At 43.7% G+C, this 26,458-nt stretch overlaps 1 protein-coding gene and 1 long non-coding RNA gene across 4 annotated transcripts in view; one reads left to right on the forward strand and one right to left on the reverse strand.

Annotated features, from left to right (window-relative positions):
- The window catches only part of STIM2 (stromal interaction molecule 2), a 103,392-nt gene that overhangs the window by 32,972 nt on the left and 43,962 nt on the right, over positions 1 to 26,458 (reverse strand). For 2 of the 3 annotated variants that reach the window (XM_029083454.2, XM_029083455.2), the window contains exon 3: positions 16,808 to 16,922. In XM_029083454.2, coding sequence (XP_028939287.1) covers positions 16,808 to 16,922 — 115 coding nt within the window. Of the gene's footprint in view, positions 1 to 10,567; positions 10,621 to 16,807; positions 16,923 to 26,458 lie in introns of those variants that run through there. The other variant, XM_029083456.1, reaches the window with a different exon arrangement.
- Positions 554 to 16,986, forward strand: LOC114818268. The gene is made up of 5 exons (XR_003766122.1): positions 554 to 599; positions 5,942 to 6,121; positions 7,596 to 7,759; positions 14,684 to 14,808; positions 16,825 to 16,986. It is a non-coding gene; the product is annotated as an uncharacterized LOC114818268 (long non-coding RNA).

Raw genomic sequence — 26,458 nt, forward strand, 5'->3', positions numbered from 1 at the left:
AGGAGGAGTCCGCAAAAGAGACTGAGAATGAACACCCAGAGAGATAAGAGGAGAACCAGGAGAGGATGGGGTCCGTAAAGCCAAGGTTAGATAACATGTTGAGGAGAAGAGGATGGTTGACAGTCGAGGAAGAGGTCAAGGATGATTAGGACAGAATAGGAGCCATTGGATTTGGCAAGAAGGAGGTCACTGGTGAACTTTGAGAGGGCAGTTTCGGTGGAGTGGAGGGGACAGATGCCAGTTTGGAGGGGGTCCAGGAGAGAGTTTGAGTTGAGGAATTTGAGGCAGTGAGTGTAGACGACTCACTCTAGGAATGTGAAAAGGAAGGGTAGGTGGGAGATAGAGCGATAAGTGGAGGTCAAGAGAGGGGTTTTTTTAGGGTGGGAGAGACAAGGGCATGTTTGAAGGCAGAGGGGAAGAAGCTGCTGGAAAGTGAGCGGTTGAAGATGGGAAGAAGCCATTGGAGAGTGAGCAGTTGAAGATGGGAAGAAGTCGTTGGAGAGTGAACAGTTGAAGATGGGAAGAAGTCGTTGGAGAGTGAGCAGTTGAAGATGGAATTTAAGGAGGGGAGGAGGGAAGGGGTGAGAGTCTTTTATAAGGTGAGAGGAAATGGGGTCCAAAGCACAGGTGGAGGGGGTGGCACTTGAGAAGAGGGAGGAGATCTCCTCTGAATTACTGCTGGGAAGGATGGGAAAGTAGAGGAGGGGGTTGAGAACGGGAGGGAGGGGGAGAGGGATGGAGAAGGGAGAGTGGTGACTTTGGGGAGCTCAGACCTCATGGTGTTAGTTTTCCTAATGAAGTAGGTGGCCAGATCTTTGGGGGTGAGGGATGGGGGAGGGTGGAAAGGGGGTCTGAGGAGGGAGTTAAATGACCAGAACAGCTGACGGGGGTGATGGGGTTGGGTGTCAATAAGGGAAGAAAAGCTGCAGTCGAGCATAATAGCGAAGGACGCGGACAGAGGGAGCGATCCAGGGCTGTGGATCGGGGTGCAACAGCGCCTGGCTCCATCACCTCTTCTTATGGTATTTGTCAAGCACTTACTATGTGTCAAATACCATTCTAAGCATTGGGGTAGGTACAGGTTAATTAGATTGGACATGGTCCCTGTCCTGCATGGGGCTCACAGCTTAAGTAGAAGGGAGAACAAGTATTCAATCCCCATTTTAGGAAACTGAGGCACAGAAAAGTCAAGTGAATTACCCAAGGTCATACAGCAAACAATCGATAGACCTGGAACTAGAACCCAGGTCCTGTGACTCCCAGGTCCAGGTTCTTTCCACTAGGTGACGTTGACTTGCCCACAGTCACACAGCTGACAAGTGGCAGAGGGGGGATTCGAACTCATACCCTCTGACTCCCAAGCCGGGCCTCTTTCCACTGAGCCACGCTGCTTCTCAAGGTGCAGGGTATGATTTTGTTCTGCCCTGCTGCGCTGGCCGTCTCCCCCATTTAGACCACGAGCCCCTCATTGGGCAGGGATGGTCTCGATCTGTTCCCCCATTGTCCCTGCCGAGCGCTTAGGGCAGTGCCCAGCACGTAGCAAGCGCTCAATAGATACGATGGAATGAACGAATTTATCTGGATGAGGTGGGCTTGTTTTGTCTTGTTCTCTTTTGCTGTGCTGTCGTCTCCCCCGTTTAGACCGCGAGCCCGTCGTTGGGCAGGGATGATCTCGATCTGTTGCAGTGCTCTGCATGTAGTAAGCGCTCAGTAAATACTATGGAATGAATGAAGTAAAGCGGGACCGGACGAAGAGAGCTCACCTCCGGGAGGCCTGCTGGACTGAGCCCTCCCTTTCCCTCTGCTCTTCCCCCTTCCCTTCCCCTCGGTGCTCATTTCTATATCTTATTTATTACCCCATTTATTTTGCTTTGCTAATGAGGCGCGTCTCTCCTTCATTCTATTTCTCTTGATGATGTGGTCTTGCTCTGTTCTGCTCTTCTGTCCGTCTCCCCCATTTAGATTGCGAGCCCGTCGTTGGGCAGGGATGGTCTCTATCAGTTGCCCAGTTGTCCAACCCAAGCGCTTAGTTCAGTGCTCTGCACATAGTAAGCACGCAATAAATACTATGGAAAGACTGAATGAATGAATTTATCTTGATGATGTCTTGTTTTTGTCTGTTCTCTTTTGCTCTGCTGTCCGTCTCCCCCGATTAGTCTGCGAGCCCATCATTGGGCAGGGATGGTCTCTATCTGTTGCTCAGTTGTCCATGCCAAGCTCTTAGGACAGTGCTCTGTACATAGCAAGCGCTCAATAAATACGATTGAATGAGTAAAGCGGGACCGGACGAGGAGAGCTCACTTCCTCCAGGAGGCCTTCCCGGACTCAGCCCCCCTTTCCCTCTCCCACTCCCCACACCCTCTGCTCTTCCCCCTTTCCCTCCCCTCCGCACTGTGTTCATTTCTATATATTATTGAGATGTTCTTCCCCTTGACGCTGTTTAGTGCCATTGTTCTCGTCTGTCCGTCTCCCCCGATTAGACTGTAAGCCCGTCAAACGGCAGGGACTGTCTCTATCTGTTGCCGACTTGTTCATCCCAAGCGCTTAGTACAGTGCTCTGCACATAGTAAGCGCTCAATAAATACTATTGAATGAATGCTTCTCATTTGTGTGTGACCTTGGGCAAATCAATTAACTGCTATGCATCTGAGAAGCAGTGTGGCTTAGTGAAAAGAGCACGGGCTTGGGAGTCAGAGGTTGTGGGTTCTAATCTCGGCTCCATTACTTGTCAGTTGTGTGACTTTGGGCAAGCTTCTCTGTGCCTCAGTTACTACATCTGTGAAATGGGGACTGTGAGCCCCACGTGGGACAACCTGCTTACCTTGTATCTACCCCAGAGCTTAGAACAGTGCTTGGCACATAGTAAGCAGTTATCAAATGCCATAATTATTATTATTATTGTTGCAAAATGGGGATTAAGACTGTGAACCCTACATGGGACAGGTATTGGGTCCAACCCCATTATCTTGTGTCTACCCCAGCTCTTACAACAGTGCTTGGTACATAGTATGTGCTAACAAATACGTTAAAAAAATGTCATGGGGAGGACAGGGTTTGCTTCTATTCTGTCAGAGTATCAAATCATAAATGAATAGTTCTGATGGAGATGCAAAAAAGGAATCTGCTTACAGTTAATCACAGCTTTAAAATGTTCCTTCTAAAAATGAAGCCGCTATCAATAGCCCCCCTTCCCCTTTCACTGCCAAACCATCCCTGTAACCCGCCAACCCCGGGTCCTTGATGTCCCTGACCCACCGCCCCCCTGCCCCTGGTGGCCCCTACCCATGGAGGACCCAACGACAGGGGGGCAGAGTAGGGAGGAGAGGGGGCGGTGGAGGAGGGGGAGTGGATGGGAGAGAGCCCCAAAAGCCTCTCCCAAGCTCCTTCTACTATCCCTCGTCTCCCCATCTCTGCTACTCTGCCTTGCCCAAGCCCCAGCCCCCGTGAGCAGGACTTCCAGGAGCAGAAGAGATTGGGGTGGAGGCGGCAGCAACTGCCTGGAGCTGCAGGAAGAAACAAGTTCCAGAAATAGAGTCAGAACATAGGGAGCTGAGGGCAGACCGGGAAATAAGCCCTCAGGGCTGCGAGGGGTGCCGTAGGACCCTCTGGTTCGGGCAGGATCTGGCATTGATAAATTTACTAAAGTTGAGTGAGCCCTCTGTCACTTCAAGAAGTGACAAATGTGGAGCTGGTTACTTTAGAGAATCAGCATGGCTCAGTGGAAAGAGCACGGGCTTCGGAGTCAGAGGTCATGGGTTCTAATCCCAGCCCCACCACTTGTCAGCTGTGTGACTTGGGGCAAGTCACTTCACTTCTCTGTGCCTCGGTTACTTCATCTGTAAAATGGGGACCAAGACTGTGAGCCCCACTGGGACAACCTGATCACCTTGTATCCCCCCCACCCAATGCTTAGAACAGTGCTTTGCACATAGTAAGCACTTAAATACCATCATTATTATTACTATTATTACTTGTACAGACTCTGAATCTCCAACAGTTGATCAAAGTGCCCTGGCCACCAATCCCAGGACTGATATTAATCTGACATCTTTTCCTTCTACTCCTCCCGCCCCAATCTCAACAGCAGGACTGGACTCCAAGTCAGTAATAATAATAATAGTAATGTTGGTATTTGTTAAGCACTTACTATGTGCCGAGCACTGTTCTAAGCGCTGGGGTAGATACAGGGTAATCAGGTTGTCCCACGTGAGGCTCATGGGTAATCTCCATTTTACAGATGAAGTAACTGAGGCCCAGAGAAGTGAAGTGACTTGCCCACAGTCACCCAGCAGACAAGGGGCAGAGCCGGGATTAGAACCCATGACCTCTGACTCCCAAGCCCGGGCTCTTTCCACTGAGTCACGCTGCTTCTCTAAGTCAGTAGCTGGGGACCTCCTTTAAAGAAATGAAACCTCAAATTATCGCCTGCATAGTTAGATGTTCCAACACCAAATTCTTCCAACACCAAATTCTGTTTCTTCTTGACATTCAATGATTGTAACATTAGTCATATTCCTCTTATCCTGTCTCCTTCAAATCAGTGTAGGTAGTTAATTCTCCCTCCTCTCCAAACACCTCTAACCGGATCCTCTTGCCCGCACCACTTTCCCGGAGCTGTCCCCCCATTTTGACTGCTTTCTTGGACTCAGTCCTCAGCAGCTAAAGTAGGAAAGAAATTAATTCTGCTTACTTTGCTAAAGCAGTTCTGGAGCTAAGTCAACAGCAACTCACCCTCAAAAGATTAAGTGAACAGAGTGGCCCTCTAAACTTATAAACATAGCACCTGTTCTTTCTGGCATTCAAAAACTCAGTATGGACAAATGATCTAATTACCTAAATGCTGATTCTCTCCGCATTTTACTGCAAGTTGCTACAAGAGTAGTTGTATTCTTTGAACCCTGTTAAACCGGTTCCTTCCAGAATATTAACATTTGTATTCACCAGAAGACAATCAGGAAAACTTTTCAGCCATTTAATCACTTACATTCATTCCTCCGGCTTGCTATTGTGGGGTGGACTAAGTACATCACTGGTTAGAAATGAATTCACATATGCTCGGCAAATACCGATCTTATTAGTCTTTGGAAATGTATCACGCGATTTCCAAATTGGCTAAATGCAAAAGTCAAATCCCCAGCTACTTTAACATTTAATAAAACTTGGTTTTGAAAGAGGCCACTCACCAAGGAAGATCTCTGCATCCTTCTGGGACCCATAACTAAGTTCCCCCATTTTATTCTTGTGCACCCTGGCTTTCCACCAGTTGTTGTTTCCACATCTGGTGAGGCCTCTGGGGGATTTGCATCAAGGGCAACTCATGAATATTCTGTTCTTCCCTTCCCTCACAACGCTGGTTGAAGGCAGCAGTGGCACAACTGGTGACTGTACTGTTGTGGAAAAGGGGAGATGATGGGGCCTAAATCTCCATTCAAGGCTAACTTAAGGGCCACTGGGCCGGGTGGCAAAAAAAAACAACCAAAAACCCAAGAAAACTGCCACTTGGTCATGGTACAGCCTTCCTTCCTTCTTACAAGCCTTCCTCCAAGAGATCAAGTGTTTCAGGATTTACTGGCACCTGCAATCCTGAAAGCACAGTTGGGCCATGTTCTACAAATGCCAAAATGAAATGGAAAGAAAAGCCTGTTCATCCAGAGAAGGCTAATGGAAAATACTTATTCTGATAAATAAATTAAATGGTTCTTATTTTCACTTGGTTTCCTGGGAGAGAATGGCAAATGGGTGAACCATGGAAGATGTAAACCCTTGGGCTTTTGCAGGGGAAGGAGAAAAAGGCTGCCCAACTGTACGTCTTGATGAAGCCCTAGTGTTAGCCATTTTGTCACCGTGCTTTCCAGGCTTAAAGGCCATTTGGGGCTGAGGAAGGCAGGGTGAACACTGTGGGGCTCATGCTGCTCTAACATTTCTCCATGTCTCTTCACAGCCCAAAACTGCATGCTGATTTTTGTTGGGAAGGAAAGGATTTCCCTTGCCCACTACCCAGCTTGGAATCAGGCTCAGCCTGACTCAGAGAACTTCCAGGCACAATCAGGCAAAACCTAGACCACCTCAGAAAATCCAGGGGGGACCTGGGAAAAGCATTTTCTCCTACCACATTCGCCAGGTGAGTCTGCTGAGCCCGGAGAGAACTGGCCTTCCTCTTCCACAATCTCAGAAAAAGAAAAAGCTAGAGAGTAAAAAAAAAGAACCACAGTGCCCATGTCCAGCAATACAAGGCACACCTAAAAATCAGCTACTGAATGGTAGCACATTAATCATGTAAACACTGACAATCCTATTTAATACAAAATTAATTTTCTACAGACTCCAGGGAGGCTGCAGAGATTATCCACTTTGGCACTCCAGTAAACTAATCCTGATTCAACAAGGAAAGAAAAATCCAATCACAGCCCAGAAACCAACTCACTAAATTAAAGTCACCCCCTCCTTCCTTTAAAGCTTCCAGCTACGTTTCCATATACAGTAGTATTTTCAAAAACGCATCCCATCTTGTCAGTCAGATTCATGAAGTGCAGCAGATGTACTACAGACAGACTATTAATGAGGAAAACGATTTGAGGTCATCAGATGTAACCACTGACTGACATTAAAGAGACTCACCCTGCATTCTAGGCTAGATTCTTCTGTACTACGGCCAAAGTTTGACGCAGAAGTCAGGCATAACGAGCGCCTTACATTTTTATTTTTCAGTTAACTCTGATATTCAGACATTTTAACAATAAAGACCCACCCTGAAACATATAAATGTAAGGAAACATTCTAGAGACTGTTTGCTGACCTACCCCAGTATATGTAAGCTCCACCTCCAATATTATGTCCAATCCACTACAGATAAATCAATTACTTCACCACCTCGCCTCACCCCATCCCGTTGTTCCCTGTTCCTGGTTGCTTTTCTGCCCCTCCACCCCACCAACAATTCTCCCTTTGCACTGACCAACACTGTTTGAACATTTTTATGGTTCTTTTTTCTCCTTTAATCCTATGTCACCCCTGACATCCTCTCAATAACCCACCCCCAAAGTCACAGGAACAGAGATAGTGACATATTGGGGTGGGATGGCATCCCATCTCTATTACAGTAGGAGTGATAATGATAATAATGACAATAATAATAAAAATGGTATTTCTTAAGCGCTTACTATGAGCCAAGTATTGTGCTAAGCACTAGGATATACACAACAGTCGGATACACCAGTCCCTGTCAACGAGAGGCTAACAGTTAACACTGGAGGGAAAACAGATATTTAATTCCCATTTTATAGATGAAGAAACTGAGACAGAAAAAAGGTAAGTGATTTCCCAAGGTCACACAGCACATACTAAGCGCTCAAAAAATACCACTGATTGAAGCGGCAGAGCCAGGATTAGAACGCATGCCTACACTGTAGACTGCAAGCACCCCTCTAGATGGCAAGCTCCCCTCTGGACTGTAAGGTCACTGTGGGCATGGTACAAGTCTACCAACTCTGTTGTACTGTACTCCTCCAAGCACTCAGTACAGCGCTCTGCACACGGTAAGTGCTCAATAAATACTCATGATTGACTGATTGATGTCTTCTGACTCCCACACCCAGGCTCCTTCCACTAGGTCTCAGGGAAGATGGAAAAGCAGAGCTGCTGGCCCAAAAACGGGAAGCAATGAGGCAAGGTGTCAGCAGCCGTCAGGACCGACACAAAGGATGGAACTGAAGACGAAAGGACCAAACCACTGTACTACACAGTATAGTTCAGGTCGAAGGTAATATGGGAGGAAGAGGGGGTGTGTGGGGGTGGGGAAATGTTGCCAGAAACAGTGTTGGGAGCAGGGAGGGAGCATGGAGAGGAGGAGAGAAGCGAGGCATGGAACTACTCACCTAATTTACACCCTAGAAAAGGCTCCCACCCTCAGCAAGATCTGATTCATTGTGATACCTTAAAGATGAGGGAGAGATGGAGAGATACTGCAGAGGCTGTAGCTAGAAATAGAATCCCGGAATCCAGGCCTCCACACTTGTGGGCAGTAATCTGTGAGGCCCCGAGCAGCCTTCCGGGTAACAAGTTGAAAGGTGCACAGTTCTAGTCTGCTACACGACACTTTATGCAGGCAAATTTTTCATCAGAGTTGAATAACTACTAACGGTGAGCAGAACAAACTTCAACTTTGCAGCCTCCTGCAGTCACACGAGTAATAGTACTTATTAAGTGCCTACCGTAGGCAAATATATTGCAGCACCTCACTGATTTAATGTTGTGATGTCACACCGAATTCTTTTAACAAAGATTAAACAAAACTGATATTTAACAATCCAGTAAAGGAATTGCATATTATGGGACAGATTTCCACCCCTCACCCCCACTCCATAGCTTTTACGTATTTATCGTTTCTATTCTTTTGCTTCCTCCCACTTGTAATTTAATTTAGTGCCTGTCTTCCTTGCTAGATTGCATGATTTTTGAAGGCAAGGATCCGGTCTACAAATTCTACTGTAATCTCCTAAATGCTTAGTACAGTGGGCACTCAGTAAATACTACTGATGATAGATTCTCATTGATAACACTGAAGTTTATGGGAAAACATACCCCATGGTATGACCACTCACAATATAGCTATATTTTCAAGGATCATAACCGCACTGTACCACGTGCTATACTTATGCAGACATTACCGAGTACAATCGCTTACTGCAATTAAAAACCTCCTAATTACCTTTACTTGTAGGTTTGAACTTTGTAATATTTCCTATATTCACCCGAGAGCCGTCCTCTTGTGCATAATCCAATAACGTGTTTAAATATGGCAATCTACAAGTATTTCGGCCTTTTTGCAGCAGACGCCAGCACAATCATTACTAATCAGGTCATGAAGATTGTATGTAAGTTCTGCTAAATGTGTCACAGATTAGAGCAGTCTGTGCAAGAATGCTAACACACCTTAGAAAACTCCTACATTCTCATATCAAATATTAGATCTTTTTCCCACTGTCACTTTTAGAATTTGTTCCATACCTGCTTGGCTTAAAGGAAAAGATGACCAAACTATGGAACAGCTACAAAATCAAATTCTATTGTAACAAAGGTGTCCAAATCAAACCTACCTCTTTCCAAATGTATTAAGGACTAAAACTGATACTCCTGGCTTATTCCTTACTCCTTATTCTTACTCCTAGTTTCAAGGCTTTCATTTGCTCTGCCCATCTTACTTACTGATTCTCTTAATTATCTTAACATTCTATATGTCCCTCTCCTGTGTTTCTCCCACTTCAGCACCTTTGTTGATGCCATTCTCCCTCCTTCCAAGGCACCAGATTTAAGCTCTCCGCATCTTCAAAGGCTTCTTAAAATTCTACCTCCTCCAGAAAACCTTCCCTGATTAATTCTCACCATCCCCCAAGTTGCATCCACCCAACACTTGGTTACCCATAGCATTCTTAATTTACATGCATCCAACTTCAGCACGTAAGCCATTATGTATGTTCACTTATCCGTTCATCTAGTCCATCACGATATCTTGTTACCTCACGATATATATTGCTTTATCCTCCTGCTTCACTTGTGATAAATAGTATGTGCCTGTCTCCCCATTCGACTGCAAACTCCTTCAGGGAAGAGACGTTTCCTTCAGGGAAATGTACAGAATCTATTCTTTCTACTGATAATACTACCAGTCTTTTAAAGAGAAAACAAGAAGTACTAGGGATTGTAATTTTAACATCACAGAGCTGGACACTACCTCAAAAACTCTCCTCACTTTAAAGTAAGTATATTCCAAATACAATGCTGGGATAGTGAAAGCTAACACATGAATCAAGAGAATGCTTGATTCTCTCCCAAACATTTAGTACAAGGGTCAGTGCACAAGAAATTACACCAACTGGCTGCTGCTACAGAAGTCAGATTAACAAAAATGCAGAAACTGCTATAAGGCTCGTGATGAGGAGTCTTTCATTCCTAAATAGCTGACTGACTACAGAATTCAGAAAATATTCACTTTCTGAATTACACTCCACATGGACAAGTGAACCCTGTCAGAATTGAAAAGAAAGATCTTCAGGTATTTCCATTCTTTAGACTTCTGGAGGAACTAGTACCTGTTATCTTGGAAAAGTTCTGCATATTCCCCTCCAGTTGGCTGAGGTCCTTTGAAATTCATTTAGTTGCATAATCATAGCTTACAAAATTGCCATTATCAGAAGACATAAAAAAAGAACTGGACAGGCCAGAAAACTTACAGAGAAAAGCAGTGAAAAAATTTAAAACTGTTAACCTTTGGGGGAATTATTATACATGGGGAAAGTTCTCTTACTTCTTAAGGTTTGGGATAAATGATTAGTCCTATCTGGGAGAGAACTCAACTTTAATGAATCTCTTGCAATGTTTGCCTAGCATGCACTTCACTAAATAGAAACTGACAGCAAATGCCTCCCCAATGATCAAAAAGTCAGAGCAAATCTCTGCGTGGCCAATTTCCCCCGATGATAAAGGAAGCACCTCCTGATTAGTGTCAGCATCTTCATAACTAGATTGTCCCATCACAAACAGTGACAAGTGGCTAGCCCTCATTTTTTACCTTCTGGGCAAGGTTCTGCTACTGTACTTCCAAACTGGAGGTCTCCTTTGAGTCTGTGAACACAGCAGAGGAGAAATGTAGAGCAATTCAGGTGGGAGAAAAAGAATACTTAGAAAACCATACTGATGCAGTTCAGCACACACACTGAATTCAGGAAAATGGGTGTCTTTAGTAAGGAAAAATGAATACATGGACTAGAGAAATACATCCTGAAAAGGTCCCTGGAAAAGGCAAACTAAAAACGTGACAATTTTCCAGGCTCCTACAGAGGGTAAAGCCTCAGAAATATTCTGGAGGACAAGATTCAAAAGAGATGAACAAGGTTCATTAGGCATCTGTTCTCGGCTTTGAACCCCAAAGAAGTGATACTTTTGTGTTACAATTTGGCCACTAAAAAGGAGATATTAAGAGAATAAAAGGGGGGAACAAAATTCAAATATGCCAGGCTTAATTTTTGAATAAAATGGGCAAATGACATACTGTACAACTAAGGTGTGGGTCTTTGGTTCTCTAACTTTGGACAAGCCAAACTCCCTCAATTGTGCAATATCCAGTCAGCATTGAAAGAAGAGAAAGAAGGGGAAAGAAGGAAATAAGACAGTCGAAACAATTAATCCACTCGCCTGGAAACAGCAGAGACAAGGGGACCTTAGGAGCAGCAAGGTGAGCAGAGGCTTGTGAGCAAAGAAAGACCAACAGGTCCATTATTAAGTCTTTGAAACCACCGACTTGGCTGTATTGTCTATGCCACAAAGTGAGTTATTTGGTTAGAAAGAGCAAAAAATTTCTGAATAACATCATGGAATGTTAACCCAATTTTGTTTATTGAAATTAGTGAGTTTAATTCACTCTGAAATGCTTTGGATCAACACTTTTGCTACTGTCCTAATATTAAGGCAATTTAAGACCTAGAAAATATCTGAGGATAGCTTGATTCCTTCAGAAATGTACAGTATCTATTCTTTCTACTGATAATACTACCAGTCTTTTAAAGAGAGAACAAGGAGTACTAGGGATTATATTTTAACATCACAGAGCTGGACACTACCTCAAAAACTCTCCTCACTTTAAAGCAAGTATATTCCAAATACAATGCTGGGATAGTGAGAGCTGACACATGATTTCCTTTCATCTAAAAACATCATACTGAAGCACACAACAACAGCCAGGGCAGGCTAACAGCATAAAGGTAAGCAATCCCAGGGAGAACAACAAATCCATTAAACAGTTAAAAGAAAACTGTCAGTCGCATTCAAGTGGTGATATTCCAAGAGTCAAGCAAAACCCATAAAGAACCGTGGTAATTGACAACGTCTTCAGCACTTCTACGATTTGGAGAGTGTTTACAACGTGCTAAGTCCTGAGAAGTTTATAGAACAGTTAAGAAGTAAGGCGATAACAATAGTGGCATTTGTTAAGTACTTACTATACGTCAAGCACTGTACTGAGAGCTGGGCTCACAGACTAAATAAGAGAGATAAGAAAGCCACATATCTATCTAATGGTGGGAAAGAGTAATAAGAGAGAAATTTCAAAATTAGGATTTCCAACAGCCTCTCAAAAATGAAGGTTTAACAATGAGTTCTGAACACAGCTTCGAAGTAATGGTCTTGGTCTTGGCCTGCCTGCTTGCTCCCAAGGAATGATGGCATTTCTGCTTCCCTCGAGTGGCAGGAAGAAGGGAAGGCCCAATCTTCGGGTGCTGGGGAAGGGATAGATGGAGCTCCAGGGCACGTGGAATGGCAAGCCAGCTTCCCTGATCTGGAGGGAAAGGGGATTTCCAATCGCAGCGCAGCATAGAGATGGAGATGGAGAAGCCTGGCTCCGTGGAAGGAGCACGGGACTGGAAGTCAGAGGACCTTAGTTCTAATCCCAGTTCTGCCACGTCTGCTGTGTGATCTGTGCCTCAGTTACCTCATCTGTAAAATGGGCATTAAAGCTGTGAACCCCATGTGGGACGTGGATGGTGTCCAACCTGATGATCTTGTACCTACCCCAGTGCTTAATACTGTGCCTGACACATAGTAAGTGCTTAACAACTATTATGGAGCTGAGCTCTTGAGTCTTAGTCACCTGTGAAGGAGGACCTTGCTGGGACAGCCTAATGTCCACCAACACACAGGCCAGAATCAATCTATCTGCTGGCTGGTTACCACGATGGCAGCTTGATACTGGGATGGCAGCATTCAATCATGTTGCCCCCTCCTACCTCATCTCGCTACTCTCCTACTACAACCCAGCCTGCACACTTCACTCCTCTAATGCTAATCTTCTGACTGTACCTCACTCTCATCTGTCTGGCCATCAACCTATTGCCCACGTCCTGCCTCTGGCCTGGAACGCCCTCCCTCCTCATATCTAACAGACAATTACTTTCCCCACTTCAAAGAGTCACTGATGGCCCATCTCCTCCAAGAGGCCTTCCCTAAGTCTTTCTTTCTTCTTCCATTCCCTTCTGCATCATCCTGACTTGCTCCCTTTATTCATTCCCCCATCCCAGCCCTACGGTACTTATGTACATAGCTGTAATTTTTTTTTATATACTAATGTCTGTCTTCCCATCTAGACTGTTAGCTTGTTGCGGGCAGGGAATGTGTCTGTTATATTGTACCCTCCCAAGCACTTAGTACAGTGCTCTACACAGTAAGCACTCAATAAATACGACTGACTGACAGCGGTCAGAGTACTTCCATGCCATAGCCTGGTTTGATCCACAGACCCCCTGGGGCTACACAATGAAGCAGGTGGTGGCCTCAATCCACACCGCAACAGAGTAGGCGGACCGTTTCCTTACTTCCCTTCTCTCTTCTTCCTTGGCCTCTTCCAACTCCACCATGGTTCCTCCACGTCCTCTCTCTTGGCTCCTTTCCAAGCAGCCCTGAACAACCAGATCTGGACCCATCTCAACGTAGCACTTCACCATCCTATACTTGGACCTAAAATATAAATCCCTATGGGAAATGGAACAGATATAGCTCTTTTGCAGACTAATGAGTGGTAACACTGGGAACTTAAGGTTCGACTCACCCCACTACATGTGTAACTCCACTCACGTTAAATGGGCCAGATGAAGGACGGGCTTCGATCTCATAGCTTGAAGCAATGACCGAACCAACTGATCTTCGCTACTAAAGAATCCATTTTAGAAAAGATGCTCTGTGATATCCCTCCCTGCCTTAATGGGACATTTTGTCCTTCTAATTAGGGAATGGATAGCAACAGGATTTCATTTTCCCCAGATGAACTGGCATTTGCCTTTAAGATAAGTGGTGGGAAAAATTGTTGCTCTCCATTTAAAGTGGGAACATCTTCTACTTGGATCTACCGTGGTGTACAAAGTGTGTGTGCTAGCATGGAAGGGAGAGATTACATGTGCACACTGCGTTGCGAGTCATGGGAAGATGACCTGGGTGATTATTAGTCTTGATCTCCAATGTCTGTTCCCATTCCTGCCTCCCAAACCCCAAGGGAGGCTAGACAACTCTGTTAGCAATAAACACTGGTCTCAGCCTTTGCTACTGGTTTACTGGGTCCTCTTGGGTTGAAACTTGATCACTAACTACTTCCTTTTTAAATACAGACGATACTTGCCACTTATTTGAGTTTTTACACACTTGTATATGCGGCACTTGTTTCTCCCAAATATCTCCTAGTGGATAGAGCATGGGCCTGGGAGTCAGAAGGACTTGGGTTCTGATTCCGGCTCTGCTACTTGTCTGTGTGACCTTAGGCAAATCACTTCACTCCTCTGTGCCTCAGCTTCCTCAGCTGTAAAATGGGGATTAAGACTGTGAGTTCCATGTGAGACAGGGACTGTGTCCAACCCTATTTTCTTCTATCTACCCCAGCACTTAGTACAGTGCCTGGCACATAGTAAGCACTAAGAAATACCACAATTGCTATTATTATTACTTCCATGTGTATTTAATTTAATACTTCAGCACCAACTCTTACACATATCCACTTTTCCTTCTTCCTTTTATCTGTAAATTATTTTGGTGTCTCTCTCCCCTAACAGCTAGGTACTCCAAGTTCTTATTTCCACAGTTTACTGCTGAGTGTGTAACAATTCAGCCATGTTACGGTCAAAACAGATTACCTCTTTCTATCTCTTAGATCAACCAGTCTTGTTAATCTGCTACAAGAGAAGATCAAATACATTTTCCAAATTGTATTCCTCAGGAAACCATGTAGTTTGTTCCTCGATCTCCAGTACTTTCAAGGGTGAGAGAGCTAAATTGGTGAGTTTTACTATTTTTAGAAATGGGATTTATTAATCAATTAAGCGCTTATTAAATACTAAGCACTGAAATAGAATCAAGATTATCCAACTGGCCCACAGGGCTGACAGTCTATTTTATCACAATTCTGCAGATGAAAAAACTGAGGACCAGAAAGGTTACCTGACTTACCCAAGGTGACAGAGAGGGCAAGTGGCAGAGGCAGGATTAGAAACCGGGTCTCCTAACTTCTAGTCCTGTGCTCCTTTCATTAGGCCTCACTTCTCCAGCTGCCACTACTTGTTAGCAGCACTCAAAAACTTGACAAGCACTGCAATTACTGTCTAAAAATTTAGTGGATTACCAGGAGATTTCACTTACAGGGCCACGTGGTTACACATGGATGCTCACAGGATCAAGGGATTTATGTTGCTAAAACCAATGAACGTTTGGGGGAAAACTCAGCTCCCTGTGATTTGGAGGGAGGGGGTTCAAGTGAGAGTGTGAAATGTTTGTCTGGCCCTGTCAGTGGCAGTGAGGGCTGGGACCTATCACCCAGCTTGAGCTTCCAGGCTGCCCAGAACCCTCCACAGTAAGGAAAAGAGGTAGCAGGGCCTGGGAATGCCAGGGCCACGGGGCTGGAAGCATCTCCAGTACAGTGGGGCAAGGACTTTTGCTGAGAAGGCACCTCTTACCACCAGGCCTGAACAAATCTCCTTTCATGCATTCAGAGGGAGGGACTGGCGGGTTCTCTGGTTTTGCTTCCCTCACAAAGGCAGGTTTTATAGTGGTTCGGGCAAAGAGGATGAAGTGTCTGAAGTCACGCACAAAGTTGCTGGAGGGGAACAATGAGTAGTTTTTGCAGCATTTCGACTTCCAAGACAAGCTATTTTCCAGCAATTGGCATCCAAGCTGTCCTGCTTCTCTGTCTAGGGAATGGGTTCAACCTGCTGCACGAAAAATTGAGAGTGGGGGAAGGAGGCGAGACTGCACAATCCAGGATCCCCATTATTAAAAAAAAAAAAAATGGGATTTGTTAAGTGCTTATTATGTGCCAGGCATGGTACTAAGCGTTGTCCCACATACAGCTCAAAGCCTTAATCCCCATTCTACAAATGAGGTAACAGACACAGAGAAGCTAAGTGACTTGCCCAAGGTCACACAGCAAGCAAGTGGAGGAGTTCATATCAGAAGCCAGGTCCTCTGACTCCCAGGCCTGTGATCTTTGCACTAGGCCACGCTGAAGTTGTGAGTCACAGCATCGTTGGTCGAAAGTGGGTGGAGTTTTCAGCCACTCAAGGGCAGGGTTCTGCTCAAGTCCTTCCCCTCCACCCTCCCTCAGAGCATTTGGGAACAGCGAATTGTGTGTGTGTGTGTGTGTGTGTGTGTGTGTGTGTACACTCTGTGCCTTTGCCGCGATGAGGGTCAGAGCGCTTCATTATTCAATGGTGGGACAGAAGAAGTCAGAGTTGGAGTATTGCTTTTTTGGTCATTATTGCTGCAGTTTACAAAAAGGGTCAGTGCTTTAACTGAAGGGAAGTACTTTATCTGTAGACTTTGCTGGAATACAGAAATGGTTCTATTTCAGTCACTGAAGCATCTAAAGCCAAAGTCTATATGGCAAGCTGTATTTTGTTTATATTAAAGCTACTTCTCATAATCATGAAAACAAACCAAGAGATAAGCACGGTACAAATTATTAACCGAAACCGGGAAGTTTGAGTAAGCTCACTGTGGGCAGGAAATATGTCTACTAACTTTGTTGTACTGTGTTCTTCCAAGCGTTTAGTACAGTGATCTGAACACAGTAAGCACTCAATATAAATGACTGACTGATGGATCGATTGATGGATCGATTCAAGGGGCTACATCTTAGTATAACTCAAGTATTAGATCACTTTTCTGATTAATGTTTATAGAAAACTGGTTTTAAATTCAAATACTTCCTAGTATCAATGAGGTAACAAGATTGAGTGGGGTAAGGATGGGGACGAACCATTGCAATCTGAACTGATCTTACCTTCTGATGTTTTCCAGCGTTTCCACAAATCCTCAACTGTTATATGCTTGTCTTCTCGGTGCAGATGGCTGTGTTTATTAGTGGCATCTTTATATTTCATATCTTCTCTGAGAAACTATAGAAAAGAAAACATTAGGTTACAAAAACTGGCTCCTAATAAAGTAGAAAAAAAAAATCTAGAGAGATTCTCTTTTATAGCTATCCATAAAAAGGATACCCCAAGTTTTTAATATTCATGATCCTACAAATTATTCATTCTTATGAAAATAAATTCAAATCACATAAAGTAATACTTCTAGAACATGGTTTATTAATATAATGGCAAATTAAGTTTTCCACTTTGGAACCACTGGTTTTTTAAGAGATTTCTGGCTTATTTTTTACTTTATAAAAGACCGATCGATAATGGCATTTATTAAGTATTTACTAGGGGCTCAAGGGTTAGATACAAGATAATCCGATCAGAAACAGTCCCTATCCCACATGAGCTTGTGATCTAAATAGTAGGAAGAGCTGGTATCTTATCCCTGTTTTACAAATGAAGAAACTGACGCCCAGAGAGATTAAAGTGACTTGCCCAAGACCGCACCACAAGCAAATGGCAGGGCCAGGATTAGAATTCAGGACCCCTAACTCCCAGCTCCAAACTCTTTCCACGAGGCCATCCACAAAGTATATGTCACAGGCTTTTATTTTTATTTCATCTTCCCCATAGCAAATCAATCAATAAATTGCATTAGTGCTTACTGTGCGCAGAGTGCTATATTAAGCACTTGGGACAGTACAATAAAACAGAGTTGGTACACATGATCCCTGCCAACCACAAATTTACGGTCTAGAGGGGGAGGCAAACATTAATATAACTAGCTTACAGTAACATACAAAAATGCTGTGGGGCTGAGAAAGGAATGAATATCAAGTGCTCTAAGGGGACAGACCAAGTGCACAGAGGACAAAGAAAGGAGAGGAGCATGAGGTTTGGAAATAGTCTGGTATTTTATAAATCTGCAGCTTACTCTAATTGAAATGTCTTTGGACACAAAAATGTCAAATTAGGACTGAACACTGTCCTATAAATCAGTCCCTCTCCCCATAAGTAACTTCTGTGGTTATAATTACTGGGTCTTTAACTCTAAATTAGTCTGAAATCTTGTGATAATAATCAAGGTGGTGAAAATATCGAAAGTAGAGCACTTTCTTGTTTCTTGCATTATAAATTATAAGTAACCATATATGCCAAAAGTTTTAAACAGCACAGGCCAGTCCTCTAACAAGGGTTTCTTTCATCCATGTCATATAATTACATGGCACTATGGAATGGCTATATTTTGCAAAACTTTAGATGATATAAAGAGCTGTTCGCCTTTCTTTCAAAACCCTGGTAGCCAACTTGCACACTGTGGTCAACTTTTACCATTTCCTCTTCTTCCAAACAAAAAACCTCAGCAACAGCTACAACTTCTTCTATCTTGTCTATTACCATATCAGTTTGTTTCTTCCCACAGACTAAGTACCTACAGGCTGCTAGCTCTCTGTCCATTCTCACAACCAAAAACCTTCTCCGGATCTTGTTCATTTCTGATTTGAGTTTGCACGATCTACAGTACTGAAAAGTCAATTTAGGACACCTGCATCCTTGTTCCAGTTTACTGTGTGACCTGGGGCATACAGCTTAACCTCTCTGAACTTCAATTCCTCTTTCTGCACAATGGGGATAATCCATACCCTCCCCCTACCACACTCGATCAGGAAACCTGAGATTATGATTCTTAAAGTACTTTGAGTTCTTAGCAAGAAAGGAATGATAGCCAGTCAGTCGAAGGTACTTATTGAGCATTTACCGTGTGCAGAGTACTGTTCAGAGTGCTTGGGAGAGTACAATGTAACTGACACATTCCCTGCCCACAAGAGCTTAGAGTTTAGAAGGAGATTACGGTCTAGAATAATACTAAACCTGATTTCCAAGAGAGTAGCCTGATTTCCAAGGAGTCCTGGCACCCAACTACCAACTATCGAACTGCCTCCTCACTGTCTCTCCCCATTCCAGTCCATACTTCGCTCTGGGGCACGAATCATTTATCAACAGAAATGTTCAGTCCACATCTCCCCCGTCCTCAAGAACCTCCAGTGACTGCCCAACCGACTCTGCATCCAACAGAAACTCCTTACCATTGGCTTTAAAGAACCCAATCATCTCACCTCCACCTCACTTCACAGATCTACTACAGCCCATCCCACACATTCTGCTCACCAGCATAGCTTACTCACTATGCCCCGATCTCAACTATCTTGACGCCGACCCCTTTCCCAAACCCTCCTCCTAACCTGGAATTCCCTCCCCCTCCATTTATGGTTTACGCCAGACCACCAATTTCACCACCTTCAAAGCATTATCTTCAAGAGGCCTTACCCGATAAAGCCCTCTTTTTCCCAGCTCACTCTCCCTTGTCATCTATGCATTTTGGACATTTGATATTCACCCCACCCCCAACTCCACAGCACTTATACACATATCTTGAAATTATATATTGCAAATTATTTGTTCATATTAATGTCTATCTCCCAATCCAGACTGTCAGCTCATATGGGCAGGGAACGTGTCTGCTAATTCTCCTGTATCGTACTCTCCCAAGCATGTAGTACAGTTCTCGGCACAGTGTAAATATTCAATAAATGCCACCGATTGACTGATTGATCCTGAAGAATTCAGTAACCTGAAAAAGAGCTATCAATCAACAGTATTTTTTGAACATCGGGGTGTGGAGCACATAGTAAGCACTCAAATACCACAGATTGACTGAACGATCCTGAAGAATTCAGAAACCTGAAAGGAACTATGAATCAGTGGTATTTTTTGAGAACCTGGGTGTGGAGCACTGTACTAGCAAGCAAGGTACATGCTCTTTTCCCTCGAGGAGCTTTCATTTTAGTGAAAGTGTTTATAACCCATATGAAAAAGCCACAGGAGCCCTTTCACAGCAAGGTCACCGGTGTGAAAAGCACGTGTGTCTCTCTCTCCCAGGCAAGTATTAGGACTGATTATCGTTACAAAAGTTTGCTTCACATTTCTAAATATTTGATTTTGAATACAGAGGCCACAGTGCATTGAAGTTATTTTACACTGATTTAACATTGATATACCATTTTAGGGGTCTATATCCTGTAAATAAAGCACACCAAGAATCTGAGAGTATTTACTTCACCCTGAATTTCTTCAAGGGGAAAATCTGGCACCTGGGAGAATGAAGGAAATTCAAAACCAAAAATCTTTTCCTTTCCCTAGCAGACTCAAATCTTGGAGAGTCTAAAGCAAAGCACATGGTGAAAAGAAAGCTGGCAATACACACAGAGTTTCAAAAGGACACTTGTCATCAAAACACAGCGCCATCCAAAGGTCTGGGGGATGAGTCAGTTCAAGCAGATGGCCTTCTAGAAAATGATTTCTAGGTCCTGGAATCTCATTTGTATTTTTTTTTAATCTAAATTGTACAATTTTTTCTCAAATTACTTGCTGACATTTTTCTATACCTGAAAACATTTCAGCACCTAGAACAGTGATATCCACATAGTAAGCATTTAACAAATACAATAAGGGTAGTAATAATCTCAATTTATCCTTTTAATCATGAAATAATGATAATAATAATAATAATAACCGTGGCATCTGTTATGCACTTATTATGTGCCACACACTGAACGCTGGGATAGATATAAATTTGTCAGGTTGGACACAGTCCCTGTCCTGAATGGGGCTCAAAATCTTAATCCCCATTTTCAAATGAGGTAACTGGGCCCAGAGAAGTTAAATCATTTGCCCAAAGTCACAAAGTAGACAAGTGGCAGAGCTGGGATTAGAACCCTCATCCTTCTGATTCCTAGGCCCAAATTCTAAGCACTAAGCCAAATTGCTTCTCGATAGAAGGGAAAAAAAGGGAAGGGAGTTTCTTCCAAAAGGGATTAGAGTTATATGGGAGGAATGAATTGTCTGCCTTAAGTGTTTATTACTTAGAAGAGAGTTTTCTAACACACGTGACTTTTACACTCCATCTTTCAGAAGAAGATATTCAAAAGAAAGTTCTGAATAGAACAAATCATTTGTTTGAGGTAATTAAAAGTCTTTAAAACAGCATTAGGTATAAAAAATGGCTTGAAAACATTGTCAGTTTCTGGCAAAGTGTATAATGGTAGTATATGGGTATTCGTCATGAGTTGAGTAATGTGGGGGACTCAGAACAGTTCCAAGAAATGGGGAAACTGCCTGTATCCAAGTTTCATCTTGAAAGTACAATCCAGCTGTAAAACACTGAGCTATGTCAGAAGAAGAATGTAACAGTAGTCTGCAAAAATAACAGAGCCAAAGGATTCTTAGAAATCAATATCTCCAAGCTGACCTAATAAATGGTGCTTATTATTAAGATCAAACATGGATGAACCCTATTGAAATATCATAAAAGTTTGGGTTTTGAGGCCGTAAACACTATACAAGTCTTCTAGAACGGCATACCTATAATAAAGGACTGTCCTTCAAAGCTGATGCTGATACTCAGGGAAGTAAGGAAGGACTCATAAGTAGAGAAAAAATCTTCAAACATTCCAGTGGAATAGAAGGATGGCTGAAAAGAAGCATGGGTTAAAGCTCTGGGCAGCAAGTTTAGTAGTGGGAGGAAAATAAATACAGTAGATCAGGGAATGATCAGAAAAGTCTAATCTAATGAAATCTTTGAGCAGGTGGTGTAGAAAGAGCCTTAGATGTTATGCTCCAGCCATTACCCCACTGGCTGGGGTGATTCTAACATCATGTATGATGGCACTGTACCATTAGGCTTCATCGTTGCAATAGGTGTTGTTGCCAGACATGATGAGAAAGGAGAGAGGAGAGAAAATCGGAGAGAGGAAAGGGATGGGGAGAGGGGTAAAAGGGAAAGAAGGGTAGGGAATGGAAGCGGGGGGAAGAGAAGAATGTCAGACTCTTTGGCTTGAACCGGAACCGGGATGGAAGGAGACAGGCGAGTGTTTGCAGGCAGATCACGACCCTCCTCGTGCCTACAGCCCACCAGGCCAACCCTGGCCCTGCTCCTGCCCCTCCTTCTCCTTAGCTAATGGGGCTGTTTACTTTAGGGCCAACTCAAGGGAAACATCCTGTCCACCGGCAGAAGCTAAGAGAGGAGGGGGCTGAGGAGCCTGGTATGACAGAAAAAACATCTACACACACTAAATAATAATGAACAATTAGAGATCTATCCCCACTAAGAGCAAAAACTGATTTTATGTTAGGGGTGATGTGAGAATCAGTTTTAAATCATGTTTTGGGCAACACTGTTACTAATGCTCTGAAAAAGATACTGACCAGTCATGAAAGAATTCTATCTATAAATGGCTGCTATAAATACTGGAAAGAGCAGAGAAACTACGCAAAGAGAAGGGGGAAAAAGTGTAATCATTTGCATGAAAAAAAGAACTTAAAACTTTCAGTAAAATCAGGGAGGAGAGAAAGGGAATTGAGAATACCTACCCAGATGTTAGGAAAGCTTGGGGCAGCATAAGGGCAGGATCTTGCCTGGTCAATCTTTTAGGACTGAGGTCCCCCACCGCTACAGTGGGGACACTAGGGGATTATGGTGACACTGAGGCACTCGCAAAGGGCAAGGGTGGATAAAGAAGGCATGGATGGGGTGGAATTTAGGAGATATTTGTCCTCATATTCTCTTCCCATCGGAGAAGGAGGAAGAGGAGAAGGAGAAGAGCTCAGAGTACAATTCTCTCCCTTAAGTGTTTTGACTTTGTAACCCAAAATCCTGGAAAACAATCCTTGAAAAGCTTCGACTGGGGAGAAGAAAACTGGAGAGAGAAGGTGCGGACTGATACAGGTCAGACAGATGAATGAAAACTTAAGATAATACTAATAATATTTAGGTGCTTACTAAGTGCCAAGCACTGTACTGAGAAATAATCAGGTTGGACAAGAGCTAGCAACTTGTAGAGCAACATGGGTCTCACAGTCTGAGAAGGAAGGAAAACGGGTATTGAATCTCCATTTTACAGATGAGGAAACTGAGGCACAGAGAAGTTAAGTGATATGCCCCAGGTTACACAGCAAGCAAGTGGCAGAGCTGGGATTAGAATCCAGGTCTTCCGAAACCCAGCCCAAGAGGCCAAGTCCCTCGATGCCGTTTTGAGTGACCATCTCAGTGAGCGGCTGGAACCGCGTGGGAGTCTGGGTGTCAGTGGACAGTCTGGACCAGTATGCAAAAGTACACTAAAATGAACGCTCTGCAAAGCACCGGGGACCCCTGACAAGAAGCTGAGCTCCGTGCAACAGTGGAAATCTATTCGGCTTATAGAGGGACAAACCATAGAGACCTGCATATTTACGTGGGTGTGGGGAGCATATGGCCATGCACAACGTGTCCACCCACACCGTGTGCTGATCTACGCAAAACTCACAGTGGCCAGAGTGGAAATGTGTGACGGCAGACAAACTGCGTGCGCCCAGATGGGTGGCTGTAAAACTAAGTGAGCCACCAGGAGCCACACAATAGGCACAAGCCAGCGTCTTCAAGCAGGCTGCAAATCTGTGCAAGTTTATGGCTTCCTGTCAAGTGTCTACTCTAATGGCTGACACACTCTTCCAAACTGTCAGAATTCTGGCCTGTGAGGTGACAAGGTGCCTTCTGGAGTACTCGATCCCCGGGCCTAAGGCCTACAGAGAATTCTAATATAGTCTTCAAATTAAATGCTGACTACATGATTTTGAAGCAAACTGTGAAGCTCTCATCCTGACGGCCCCTCAGGTAGAGAGAGCATTTCTTAATCCACCTCTGGAGACGTTGGCTGTCAGTTTGGCTGCAGAATTTAAACCACCCCTCGTAGAGCTCACTCAAGGAAGAAGCAACCTGCATGCGTACTGCTGGAGGAAGCAACTGAAATTTGGGTAGGGGTGCAGGTTCTGTAGGATGCCACCTATCAAAGAAGCAAGAAAGGGACAGAATGACAAATCAGGCAACATCCAATTGTACCTCTGGTATAGATGCAGAAAAGAAGAAATTCAACAGTACTAGCCATGCTGCTAGTGCCTGCTCAAAGGTTCGGCGTTCAAGTCTTTTCTAATTTTTTTTTTGATTAAGGAGCAAAAATAAACATAAAAATAAGCTGTTCAAATTATTCAGGGTGTCATAAATATTCACAGAGGCTTGGTCATATTCATTCATTAGATCGTATTTATTGAGCGCTTACTGAGTGCAGAGCACCGTACTAAGCACTTGGAAAGTACAATATAACAAAATAATATTACTACAATAATATTCACCAGCAGCCACTGTGTCCAATCCGATTTGCTTGGATCCACCCCAGCGCTTATTAATGATGATGATGACGATGATGTTGGTATTTGTTAAGCGCTTACTATGTGCCCAGCAATGTTCTAAGCGCTGGGGTAGATACAGGGTAATGAAATTGTCCCATGGGAGGCTCAGTCTTCAACCCATTTTAAAGACGAGGTAACTGAGGCACCGAGAAGTGAAGTGACTTGCCCAAAGTCACACAGCTGACAAGCGGCAGAGCCGGGATTAGAACCCACAACCTCTGACTCCCAAGCCCGGCCTCTTTCCACTGATTCACGCTACAGTGCCTGGCACATAGTAAGCCCCTAACAAATACCACAATTGTTATTATTAGACCACCGTGCTTAAAAACAATCAATATTGATAATTTAACCATTTGTAGCACTCAGAATGTTTCCATACATCTGTCCTGACTTTCACTACAGAAAATCACATTTACAATATCAAAATATTATCTCTATTAAAGAACATTTGTAAATAGTCATAACCTCTATGCTGAAGAATGAATACCACAATTTTTTGGTGCTTATTTTTCTCCTGTCACTTGGTATCCGAGATCCCAACCACATTGCAAACCAGGGTTGGGGAAGTGAGTCTCTCCCATCTCCTCCTCCCACCCCCTTGCTCACACACAGGACTCTTTCAAGGTGTCCAGCCATCTGATGAAGATTGTTGAAGAGTGAGTGTATTTGTGTTTGTGTGTGTGTTTTGGTTTTTGGTTTTTCGTGTGTGTGTGTGTGTGTGTGATGGGGAGAGTGGGGAGAGAGCTTACAGTCTAGAGGGTCAATATTTTTTGTATTTCTCAGAGCCCTTGGCAGCCATGAAAAATTTTCCATGCAGCACTGGGACCCTCTGGCTTAGTGGCAAGACCGCGGCCTTGGGAGTCAGGGATCGTGGGTTCTAATCCTGGCTCTGCCACTTATCAGCTGTGTGACTTTGGACATGTCACTTCACTTCTCTGTGTCTCAGCTCATCTGTAAAATGGGGATTAAGACTGAGACACCCATGTGGGACAATCCGATACCTCGTATCTACACCAGCGCTTAGAACAGTGCTTGGCACATAGTAAGTGCTTAACAAATACCATCATTATTGTTAATATTATTAATTTCACATTAGGCCTCTTTCAAAATAAACCTAAGTAAGAAAGAACAGTATGGGCTATCTATCCAAGGGATTGGCACACAAGTAAATGTTGAGCAAACACAATTCTTTTTGGGAAAAGAGGTTGATTTCAGGGGAAAAGGTAAAATAAAAAATGTCCCACCTTTTTAAAAAAATGTTTTCTTAAGCTTGTGAGCTTGATATATATCCAGATTTTAAAAACTGTCATTTTCAGATGTTCCTACATTCACAGATTCTCCAAGAAGCCTGATGGCTCCCTTTTCATTCATTCATTCAATTGTACTTATTGATCGCTTACTTGTTTGCAAAACACTGCATTAAGCACTGGGAAGAGTACAATATAACAACCAACAGACACATTCCTGCCCAACACGAGCTCACTCTGTCTTTTTTTTTTTTTAATGGTGCTTGTTAAAGGCTTACTATGTGCCAGGCTCTGTACTAAGCACTGGGGTAGATAGAAGCTAATCAGGCTGGACACTGTCCATGTCTCACATGGGGCTCATAGCATTCATTCTCATTTTATGAATGAGGAAACTGAGGCACACAGAAGTTAAGTGATTTACCCAAGGTCACACGGTCGACAAGTGACGGAGGTGGAATCAGAACCCAAATCTGTCTTATTTCCACTACCAACCAGGGAAGGTTAAGTCTCACTGAGCAAGGCATGGGCAATGGGAAGAAGCTAGGGCCACACATTTCCACCCAAGAGAACACAGGAGGCCAGAGATTGATAAGCAGACCCTCCCCTTATTGCTTCTGGCCTGTGCCCAAACCTTGCCCATTGAGCTGGTAGGCAGCGGCAGGCTTTCACTTTCTGGGACTTTGAGGTGGTTGGGACCAATCTTAACACCTTGACTCCTGAATAGGGCCCGTTCCAGATCCTAACTCTGTCTGGGTGGTGTGGTCTTAATGTTTCTTATTACTGTTAAAGATTTTTTTAATGGTTTGCTCCTGGGACTATGAATCGCTCTCTGTGCAGCGTCTTCTTTCTTCACATTATAAAAGCTTTGTGGTTTCTTTTGAATAACTCAATGTATCTTCCACAGTGTCTGCATCCGTGTAATGGACAAATGAACCACCCCAGATAATAAATCAATGATGGTGCTTGGACTAGTGTTTTTAAATGGTGTATGTTTCTGAATAATGGAGATGCAAAAATTTAAATATTTATTTGAAGCTCCAT

The sequence above is a fragment of the Ornithorhynchus anatinus genome, chromosome 18, assembly GCF_004115215.2.
Source record: "Ornithorhynchus anatinus isolate Pmale09 chromosome 18, mOrnAna1.pri.v4, whole genome shotgun sequence".
NCBI lineage: Eukaryota > Metazoa > Chordata > Mammalia > Monotremata > Ornithorhynchidae > Ornithorhynchus > Ornithorhynchus anatinus.